The following is a 10,421-nucleotide window of genomic DNA, read 5'->3' as shown; positions in this document are numbered from 1 at the left end:
AAGAGTCACTGTTGATGAGGATAATCTGGAATGATTTAATCAGCCTGATCAGCTCCTCCTAAAGATCTTTTTTCCTGCAATACAGGTTATACCTGTGCTAGATGTTCCTGAGGCAGCTGTCTAACCATTTTTCAGGGATAACTTCATATTCACTTGAACTGAAGCTCAGTGTAATTATGAATGACTTGCAGCCACCTAATAAAATCCACAAGGATCTCCAGTTACTGGGCAATTTTCCTGGGTGCAGTAACCTCCAAGTCACCAAGAGATAGGCTGTAGAATAGTGGAACTCTGGAGGTCATCTTGTCCAACCCTGCTTAGATTAAACATCACTGCAGTTTTGCTGAAAAGAGGTTGCAATTCAGTAAGAACCAGTGCAAATGTCACAGTCACCTGGGAATGATGGGCTGCATGGGCACAGAGTGGAGGCAGATCTGAGGAGGCAGCAGCTCTGCAGAAAAATGCCTGAAATGGACCATGAAATAGCTGTTGTTTCATGGTCTGTGAGGTGCAAGGAGTAATAATCCCTCCAGTGCAGGAGGAAAGTCCTAACAAACCATCTGTAGAGAGGAGTGAGGGAATTGTGGTTAGATAGGCTGGGAAAGGAGACACCTGTTTATGATGGAGCTCCTGGAAATGTCCTCTCATTATAGATGATAAGTGCCTTGAGAAGATGGGGGCCCTTCCAGTTTGTCTGGTAAACTCCCATGTTCTGGGTGGGTGCTGCAAAGAGCTCCTTGCTCCCAAATGTTGCTCAGGACATCCAGGTTCCAAGCTGATGTCATGAGGATGGAAGCAAAATGCTCAGGTGGGCCAGGAGCTCTGCTCTGAAGTTGCTTTCTTTTGCTCACACAGGTACCAATTCATCAAGAACAATTATCTGAGCTGGCAGTGACCACCAAGCAAATGGTAACTGACCCCCCAGAGTGTCACCCTTGCAGCAGGAGTCATGAGGATTTTCTTTAGTTTCTAGGTTTTTTTTGAGAAAACAGCCCTTTCTGCTTGTTGCAAGAAGATGGCAAAACGTTAAGATGACTGTTTATCTCCTGGCAGGACTCCCCACATTCCTCAAGCTCTGATTTCCTCATCTCCCTTGATGTCCAGTGCCAGCAATCAGCCCTTGTCAGCTGCTGTCAACAAACACTCCTAATTGCAAGAGTCCTGCTCTTGCTGCCAAAGTCCCTTTGCTTTTTTGGGTTTCATTGGGCCAATAATTGCTTGTCTTAACGAATTCATCTCCCTTCCCTCTCCTTTGTGTAGGAGCCAGATGTAGCTTGGTGCTTGCATGGTCTGTCTGTCAGCCCTGCTGGTGTCTGTAGTGCTTGTGTGCCAGAGTACAGTGTATTTCAGCATCATGCCCCAGAGGAGCCTTTGCTCCCACATCTCAGACTCCACCTGGACACTGTGGACTTTCCTCTCTGCCTGGAACTGTGCTCAGCTACTACAACTCAGCATGGGAAGGATTTAATTCATCTGGGAAGTGTTTCCAGGGACCTCACATGCAGTCCCTGCTTGTTCCTTGAGTGCACTTGGAGCATTTCAACGTGTTTAACTCCTTGAACCATCTGTTTGCAGATGTCTGTGCTTAGAAATGGAGAAGAGGTTGTTTGTCAGCTTTCAGTATTGTGATGCTTGCTGTGGTGAGGTTGCTCTTCCTGCTCCCTTTCTAAAATAGCAGCTGAATTTTGTGTGGGCATAACTGGGTGCATTGCCCTCTGAAGGGAAAACACCACAAATGGCATTTGCTTCCCTGGTTAAGAATTGTACCTGCCTCCTTCCCCAGTGTCTAGGAAGGACCTCCCAAGGTGTTTGATCTTGAGGATGGAGGTGTTTTCCTTTTGCTGGCAAGGGCTTTCATAGTCCCTGCTCTTGCAGCTGCTCTGGGGGCTGCCAGGCACAAGATGTGGGGGCTCCAGAGCAGCAGGTCAGTCAGCAGAGGGTTTTGGCTAAAGCAGAACAGTCCCCAGGTGAGCAGTGTGAGCAGAGGCACCTGCTGCCAGGCTGGAGAGCAGACCAGCATCTCCCAGCCCATCTCTGCTGGGAAAACAGGCTGGTGAAGACCAGACTCTGCTGTGTGTTTTGCTGGTTGCTTCAGAAGCTGCTGAACAAGGGGGATGTTCCTGCTTTAGGGAGCAGCTCCAGGGCTGGGGCCAGCCCAGCTGAGCAGTGTCTGCCAGAGCTGCTGCTCAGCCTGTGTGGCTGGGAATGGGACAGTTCTACAGGGAAAACTGATGAGGCCTTGTCAGAAAGGTGACTTCTCTTTTCTTGCTGCTTCACACCACCCAACTTGCCTGCCTGCCCTGCTTACCAATAGCAGCCCTGCTTGTTTACATGAGGAAATACTTGTGTTTTCCTATTAAAAAGCTGAAATAAGACTCAGGCTTCAGTTGACTTCTGTGGCTGTTACCTTGTATCATCAATTATTGAGATAAATGTCCTTTCTAGAAATATATATATTTTTTTTTTCCTGTGCCATTTGTATGCTCTGAATGTGAAAACTGTGCTTTCAGTCTATTCCTTCCATGTATAAAACCTGCAGTGCACCTGCCAGCATCTCTGGTGATCTGTTCTCTTAGGGTGACTGTGTGGCTTTGAACCATGTGCTGAAAACCCCAAAGCCCAGAGCCTGCCCCTCCCAGCTGCTCCAGCCCATCACACACATTCCCTCCAGGCTCCTCTCCCATCCTGAGCCCAGGGGTCCAATGGAGCAGGGTGGCCCTGCAGCACCCCAGGGAGCAGCCAGCTCTCTGCTCCCTCCAAACCTGGCACCAGCTGTTGTGGGTGTCAGGGCTGGGGGAGGACAGTCCTGGGTGTTGGGCAGGGTCTGTGCCAACCCTTCCCTCCATCCCCTCTCCATCCATTGCTCTCCAGCTGGCAAGGGAACAGCAGCAGAGCAGGTGAGTACCTGGAGCAATCCCTGCAGAGCCCCCAGGTGTCCCTGCAAGAGGCAACCATCAGGTTCATTGGTGACCCCTCCTTCCCCCTGGGGGTCCCTCGAGGCTGCTTGAGGAGCCCCGAGTGCCTGATGGGGCTGGGGAGGGTCCCACTCCTTGTGCAGACTCAGGGTGGTGTGGGCAGAGCAGAGGGAGGTTTCAGGTATTGGTGGTCTTGTTGGTCCCTGCTCCCTCCTGGCCATGGGAAGAGCTGGGTGGGGTGGCCCTGGCAAGAGGGGTTCCTGGGGTCCCCTGCAGATTCAGGCTGTGGAGATGGGGAGAACATGTTCTCTGGGGGCTTGTGGGACCCAGGGTATCACTTCCCTGTTCTTCCTCACAGGTACCAACCAGCAGTAGGTACGAAGCCTTGGCAGGGGACAAACCAGTGGGTGAGTTCACTGGGAGAAACTGCCCCAGCAACTATGACCTGAAAGCTGCAAAAGGAAGAAGCCTGTCACAAGCCAGGTCTCCTGGGGTCCCTGGTGCTGTTCAACATCCTGCAGGAATGGATTAAAAGCAGCTTCACCAACTCTGCTGGTGCCACCAGACTGGTTGTTGAGGTGAACGTGTGAGAAGGGGGCAAGACCTGGGCAGGCTGGGAGGGTGGGGAGGCAAGAACACAATGAAGCTGAACAAAGACAAGTGCAAAAGCCTGATGCCTGGGACAGAACAACCAAGGATCAGTGCAGCTGGGGAGCAGCCTGGCTGGAAGGGACCTGAGCCAGCAGGGAGATGCAGGATCCTGGGCTGCATCCACAGCAACACCCCTGGCTGGGACAGCTGCCTGATCATCCCACCCTGCTCAGCACTTGTCAGACCTGGGGCACTGGATCCAGTTCTGGTCCTGCCAATTCAAGAATCCCAGCTCCTTCATAAGCTGCAGTCAGAAATCAAATTAAATGAGACCAGAAGGAGGGGACCTTTCTCATCTGTCTTTGGACATCACTGCAAAACAGTTGAAGGTGCAACTGCTGCTTCCTCCTCCACCAGTATGTGGGGCTTGTCAACACCAGGTTGTGCTCCATTGTCCAAAGCCTGCTCAGAGCAAGCAAGAAAAGTGATGTATGCACAGCAGAGAGTCCTGGCTATTGCTTTAAAAAGCATCCTGTGGGGACAGGGACCTGCTGTCTCACTGAGAACAGGCTGGTTTGGCTCTGGTGAGTGGAAGCAGGAGCTCAGAGCTGTGAGGGCAGCAGGCAGCTTGTGTTTGCAGCAGGCCTGGGGCTTTGCTTCTGAACCTGCACCTGAAAACACACTTGAGGAAGGAAGAGCTGGAGTGGCTGTTCTGAAGGGACTGTGACTAATTCCCTCTTGCCAGGGTTTCTTAAGCATGTGTTTGTTTTCTGCAAGAAAGCCACTAATTTGGGTAGTTCCCTTTGGAGAACATCCTGCTTGGATTTCTGCTTTTTGCTGGTCATGGATCTTGATGCCTCTGAAATTACAAAAGTACCCTCAGTTTCTTTCTGGAAAGATTGTCATTGGAAAAAAAAAACCACTTAAAAAGTCATGATCTGTGTTCTTCTGAGCACACACTTTGTCAGGGCTTGGAGCCAGGAACAACCCTTCTGTGTTGGGTTACCCTGATGCTGAGGCTGAAATAGCATTAAAGGGAAATGCTGATAGTGGGACTGAGTGCCAGGAGGGCTGAGCCTCCAGCAGCAGTGCAAGCCACTCACCAGGGACAGGGTTTGTGACCTGGTGGCTGCACTTGGCATCTGGTGGCTCCAGAAGTGGGAGGTGAATATTTTAAAGCCTGGTTTCACTGAGGGTTTCAAGTGCTACCAGGGCTTGGTTTGACTGGGGGTTGCAAGGAGCTTTCACTAAGCATGCACAAGGATGTAACAGCTGAACTGTCTGAGAATGTGTCCTAGGAAGAGGGAGAAAACCTTGAAAATTATCAACATGGTCAGCAAAACTTTTTAAAAAAATCAAAAGACTAATAGCTTTGGCTTTCAGGTAACAATCCTTGCATCTGGAAGGAATGTTTGCCTTGCATCAGAGTCGTGCCAGTGACCCCATAAGAGCTATCACTGCTGACCTAGCAGGCCCAGGAAAGATAAATATTTAAAGTTTCAAATGCTTAAAGTAATGAAGTGAGGCCTCTGAGATGCTGCTGCAGCCTGTGGTGTTTTGGTGCAGCGATCCAGTGTGTGTTCCTGAGGTTTTGTTTGCTGTGATGGGTGCTTTCTGTTGCCTCACTCTCAAAGTCCACTGCCAGCAGCAGCAGTAGAAGCTGTGCAGGCTTAGGTTGTGTCCATGAGACCAGCAGGTCATGGAGCACCTCAGGGTGAGTGCTGAGGGGTGAGGCTCTGCCTCTGTGCCCTTGCTGAAGTGTTGCCTCTAAGCTTTGGAAAACAAGGCAGCAGTCCCTGTGGGCTTCACTGCTGACACGGAACGACTCGGTGGGATCTCCTGGAGCCCCAGCAAACCCTGCAGATGTGAAACTGCCAATCTCAGACTCGTGACATGCAGCTGGTTCCATCCCTGTGGGGGTGGGAAGCTGGGGTGTCACTGTGTTCACCTGCCTTCCCTCTCCTTTGCATCCCCAAATCTGCCAGTGTTGGAGCAGAAAGTGTGTGGGGCTGAGAAATGCAGCCAGCCTGGCAGGGGACACCATCTCGTGAGGGCAAGTAGAGAAAACTGGAAGAACAAAGACTTAATTCTCCATCTCAGGTGCTCCAGGGCTGGGGAAGTTTCAGCAGTGTCCCCTCTGGTTGTACAACCAGCCTCTGGGTTCTCAAGGGACGTGCAGACAAGAGAATCAGTCTCTGCTGGTGGGTGGGCAGGTCTTAAAGCCTCTCTGAGTCTGAGTTACTTGTCCACAGAGGAGAACTCCTTTGGTTTTGCCAAAGACATCCTGGGAGAGCTGGGGTGTCCCAGGGGTCTGCCCAGGAGGCTTCTGTTGGATGCCTTGGCCTGCAGGGTGGTGGTGTCAGACAGGTCCACAGGGGTGGATTCCCATTCCATGCTGGGAAACTGTCCCCTCCTTGGGGAATAAGCAGCTTGTGAGTCCTTCCCATTGCTGGCTGAGACACCAGGGTGCTTGGTCTAGTGCTGAGGGAAGAGTTGATTTCACAGCGTGGAGAACTAATGGCTAAAAGTCAACAAAAGATTCTGCCTTTGGCAATGGAGGTATCAGGATCTCAGTGTTCCCTTTCAGCTGCAGCCCTGGGAAGAAGACACTGTGGCCCATCTCTTATCAGGGAGCTACAGCTAAATGGAGAAAAGCTGGCAGCAAATATTTGCTCTCTGATCAATTCTGTTTAAAGTGCAGTGGCTGTGGCAGAGCTTGGACACAGGACAGTCAGGTGTAGGATCAAGGCTGCATTTATATAAAGACTGAGGGAACGTGTGCTGGGAACTCATGCTTGGAAAGGGAAAGGACCAGAGGATTTGTAAGTCACACTATGAGGACCTTAATTTTTGTCCTCACGTTGGGGACTTTCTCCTGTTCAGGTGAGTTGCTCTGAATGGAACCACATCCTCCTCCTTAATGGTGGCTTTGGAAGGAAAAGTCACCACAGTGACCTTCTCATGGCCTGTGTGTCTGTCCCAGGGCTCCCAGTGTATGACTACGAGCTCCCAGTCACAGAAGAGGCTCTGAATGCTTCCCTTGCAAGGATCAACTCCCAGTCATGGGGGACAAACCTGTATGGTGTTGTGGGGAGCCGTGTCACAAGGGTAAGTGTGCAGATGGGGAGATTCTGCTCCTGAAATGTGCCTGGCCATGGTGGGAAACTTTTTCCACCCAAGCCTGCAAACCCAGATGGAGTTGCAGTTTTCCAGTGTTGCTTGGAAGAAGTTGAAGTTTGGGGCATTATCTGAAGAGCCCTAACTACTTTTGGGAACCTAACTTAAGGAACCTAAGAGGTTTAGGAACCCAATTACTAGCTTAGGTTCCTATTACCTAGTAGGGACTATTAGCTTTAGGAACCTAACTATTCTTTTTATGCTGATTTGTAATTAAAAATACCTCATGAGTTTAAATTTTTCACCCCTAGAACAGAAATCTTTGAGGGGTGTCTTGTAAGATTCTGTTCAAAACTGGTGTTATTAAACTAACTAACTGCTTGGCTTTGGGCATGAAGTTACCTGGTGCATCTGGAGGTCTCGGCCAAACATCTGCACTGCTAATTAATGCTGCCACACACAGTCAGGATTCCTGCTCCAATCTGTGTTTGCATCATCTGTCCTTACACACTGACTCTGGTTTGAATCTACTGGTGTCTAAATGCTGGCAGGAAACTCTTTACCTGTTTTAATTAATGGTTTTGTTTCATTTGGGGTTTTGTTTGGTGGTGGTTTTTGGGTGGTGGGGTTGGTTTGAGTCTCAAATTTTGTGCAAAACCATTGATTAGACTCTTGAGGCAGCCAAGCTGACAAGGAGTGACTATAAACCAGGTTAATTCAGTTGCTTTCAGTCCTGTGATTTCCTTTCCCAGTGATGTATTTACAATAGACTTCCCAGCACTCCAGGTACCCAGAGCAGAGCTGTTATCCCCCTGGTTCCCACCAAAGAGGGGTCAGTGTGGGGTGGTACTGATGTGCTCACCTCCCTGTGACAGCAACAGTCCCATCATCTGACTCGTAAAGTAGGAGCATCCTGCAGTGGCTGTGGGGTGGGAAGTGAAACCCCCATGGGAAACTGGTCTGTGTTGCTGCTGCCAAATTTGCCTGAGGAAGTAATTCCTGAGCACAAGAAGATGCCCTTTCTCATACACAGTCATCTCCTCTAAACTAGGCACTGACACGATGCTCTTGTCCTGCTCCTGCCTGCCAAAGCAGCAGGGCTCCCATGGAGTGGGCATGGAAAAAGGGCAGGCACCAGTGATACGTTGCACTGACCTTTTGTTTTACCAGGTTGACATGTGGGACAGCAACACCTACAGCCTAGAGCTGCAGTTCAGTGTCCGTGAGACCTCGTGCACCAAAGCTTCAGGGAGAGACCCAGCCACGTGTGCCTTCAAACTAGGGCCCTTTGTGGTGAGTACCCCTGGTGGGAAGGGGAGCAGGATGCTCTCAGGACGTGCTGAGACCCCAGGGGTGCTGAAGGATGAAAATAAAGCCAACCCCAAACAAACACAACCTATGGCACGGAGGGGGTGGTAAGTGGGGAGGGTCAGTGCTGGGAATCTCTTCTGCCTGCTCAGTGGGGAATACAGGAGCTGCTCTGAGCTGGGAAGAGGATGTGTGTCTTGGAGCAGCACCCAGTGAAGGTGCTTTGGGACATGCCTGAAAGGAAGGTTTGGCTGCTTTTTTTAAGATAAGAGGGTTGGAAAGCTGGTGATTGAGCTGATTTTTGTCTACCATGCATCCAGGCACCACGTAAAAGCTGATCTTCCTCCAGAGTGCAGATGAGCCAGTGCTCATCAGTCTTTTTCACATTTCCAACTCACTTTTCAGCCCAAAAGAAACGTGGCTTAGGCTCCTGATACAGCTCATGCTGCACCCTGATTCTTAGATGAAATAAATCCATCATCTTTGAACCTGGACCTCTCTGTCCACAGTTACTTTTGCCAAAGCATGGCCCCCATTGCAAGCTCCTGAGGGGCTGTGTCCTAAATGCTTTTGGGTCTTACCCAGTGTGTGTCACAGCTCTTGGAGTCCCTGTGTGCAATGATGCCATGCCTGGTGTCAGGCTTCCACAGAGCTGACCCCTGGTTCTTTGTGCTGCTCCAAGCTGAGCTCTTCTCACCTCTTTTTTTCCACTGTGAATGGCTCCTAAACTTACCTGGGGAAGTCTCTGGGGAAGAGGAGGGGTTCTGGGAAGGCACTGAAGGTGCTGTCCTCATAGCTTGGGTCATGCTGCTACCTCAGGAGGTACTTTACCCCATGAAGAGGGGGGTGAACATCTAAACCTCTTTGAGAATTGCTACTCCTGAGCTCAGCATCACGTGTGTGCACGTAGATGGGGGTGACATGGAACTGATGGTTGTTGCTGGGTTTTCTTTAGAGATGGAAGTGTTGGCTGCTGTGAAGTTCCTGCTGTGTGCTAGACACACACCAGCCCTCTCCTTTCCTTCTTGGGGTAATATGCCATGAAAGGTAGTGTGAGGGCCTTTGTTTTCCAAGCTTGGGAGCAGATTTTGCTGCAGCATCTGTCAAATCATAGAGGCATTTTCTCTAAGGGTGCTGGAGCTTCTGGAGCTGCCTTCAGCAGAGCCCTGGTTGGTGCTTGGTGGTGCCAGAGCCATGAAAAGGAGCTGGAGGTTTTCTTCAAGCAGGCTTGAGGCTTCATACAACTAATATTCAACTGGGGAGGAACAACTTGAGGGTGATCACATGCTGCTAAATTGTCTGGCCACGGTTTGCTTCGGGAAGGTGCGCGAACGTGAGAGCCTTCCTTTTGGGACTGGTTTTAGAAATCCCCGGGTGGGTTCCCTTCCCACCAGAGGGTTGTGTCCTGCAGGTTTTGCTGTGTGTGACTTGCTCTGCTCTCTTGCAGCCAGCTGGTCTCTGCAGCAGCCTTGTGCAGGTGTCCGGGGAGCGCGTCTCCAGGCTGAGCGTGCGGTGCCGCTGGGGCAGCCCCAGCTCCGAGTCCCTGAGCAGTGAGGAGGTGAGGAAGGGGCCCCTCAGTTCCAGAAGGGCAGGGAACTGCTGGGAAGAGCCCAGGGCAGAGGCACAGAGATGCTGGAGGGAGGGGAACATCTCCCTGCTGAGGAAAGGCTGAGGGAGCTGGGTCTGTTGGGCTTGGAGAAGAGGAGACTGAGGGGCCACCTCATCCATGGGCACAAATCTGTTCAGGGCAGTGTCAGGAGGACAGAGCCAGGCTTTGTGCAGTGATGTCCAGTGACAGGACAAGGGGCACTGGGTGCAAACTGGAGCACAGGAGGTTCCATGTGAATCTCAGGAAGAACTTGTTTGCTGTGAGAGTGCCAGAGCCCTGGGCCAGGCTGCCCAGAGAGGCTGTGGAGTCTCCTTCTCTGGAGACATTCCAACCCCCCTGGCCACGTTCTGTGTGATGTGCTCTGGGTGCCCCTGCTCTGGCAGGGGGGCTGGGCTGGGGGAGCTTTCCAGGTCCCTTCCAACCCCTGGGATTCTGGGATTCTATGATTCTCAGGAGAAGGCAGGAAGCTGGATGTGGCTTCAGACCCAGCTGTCCCCCACTGCTCTGCAGTGGGTTCTGTGCCTGAGGATTCTATTCAGGGACAAAGGCAGTTCCAGAAGCAAGATGCCAGGGGACATGGGCAGCTTTTATTTCTGGGAGTGGCTAAATGAACAACGTCAAGCAAATAGGGTTCTGTGTCACCTTCTGGTTTGAAATGCCAAATTAGCTTGTCATTACTTTGTTGTTGCTGGTCAGAATCTCTATTCAGAGCTCGTAGTGGGTGCAACACAGGAATTCTTGATTTGCAGAGCAGGAAGCACTGAAATAGGTGAGGGGGTCTTGGGATCTTCAGTCTGTCACCTGTAGGTTGAGCATAACCCTTGTTGAATTGGGCACTCAGGACAGAGACTAAATTTACAAGCAGAGATCTTCCTGCAAGT

General features: G+C 51.1%; 1 protein-coding gene across 1 annotated transcript in view; it reads left to right on the top strand.

Annotated features, from left to right (window-relative positions):
• The first annotated feature begins 6,340 nt into the window (after nt 1–6,340).
• Nucleotides 6,341–10,421, top strand: part of SPP2 (secreted phosphoprotein 2, 24kDa) — a 5,251-nt gene continuing 1,170 nt past the window's right edge. The window contains exons 1-4 of the mRNA XM_010007800.1: nt 6,341–6,389; nt 6,490–6,614; nt 7,794–7,916; nt 9,379–9,489. Of these exons, the coding sequence (XP_010006102.1) occupies nt 6,341–6,389; nt 6,490–6,614; nt 7,794–7,916; nt 9,379–9,489 (408 nt within the window). The remainder of the gene's footprint in view (nt 6,390–6,489; nt 6,615–7,793; nt 7,917–9,378; nt 9,490–10,421) is intronic.

This window comes from Chaetura pelagica, unplaced genomic scaffold, assembly GCF_000747805.2.
Source record: "Chaetura pelagica isolate M959 unplaced genomic scaffold, ChaPel_1.0 scaffold532, whole genome shotgun sequence".
Lineage (NCBI taxonomy): Eukaryota > Metazoa > Chordata > Aves > Apodiformes > Apodidae > Chaetura > Chaetura pelagica.
The sequence above is the reverse complement of the archived record's forward strand: the minus strand, read 5'-3'. Positions and strand labels throughout refer to the sequence as shown.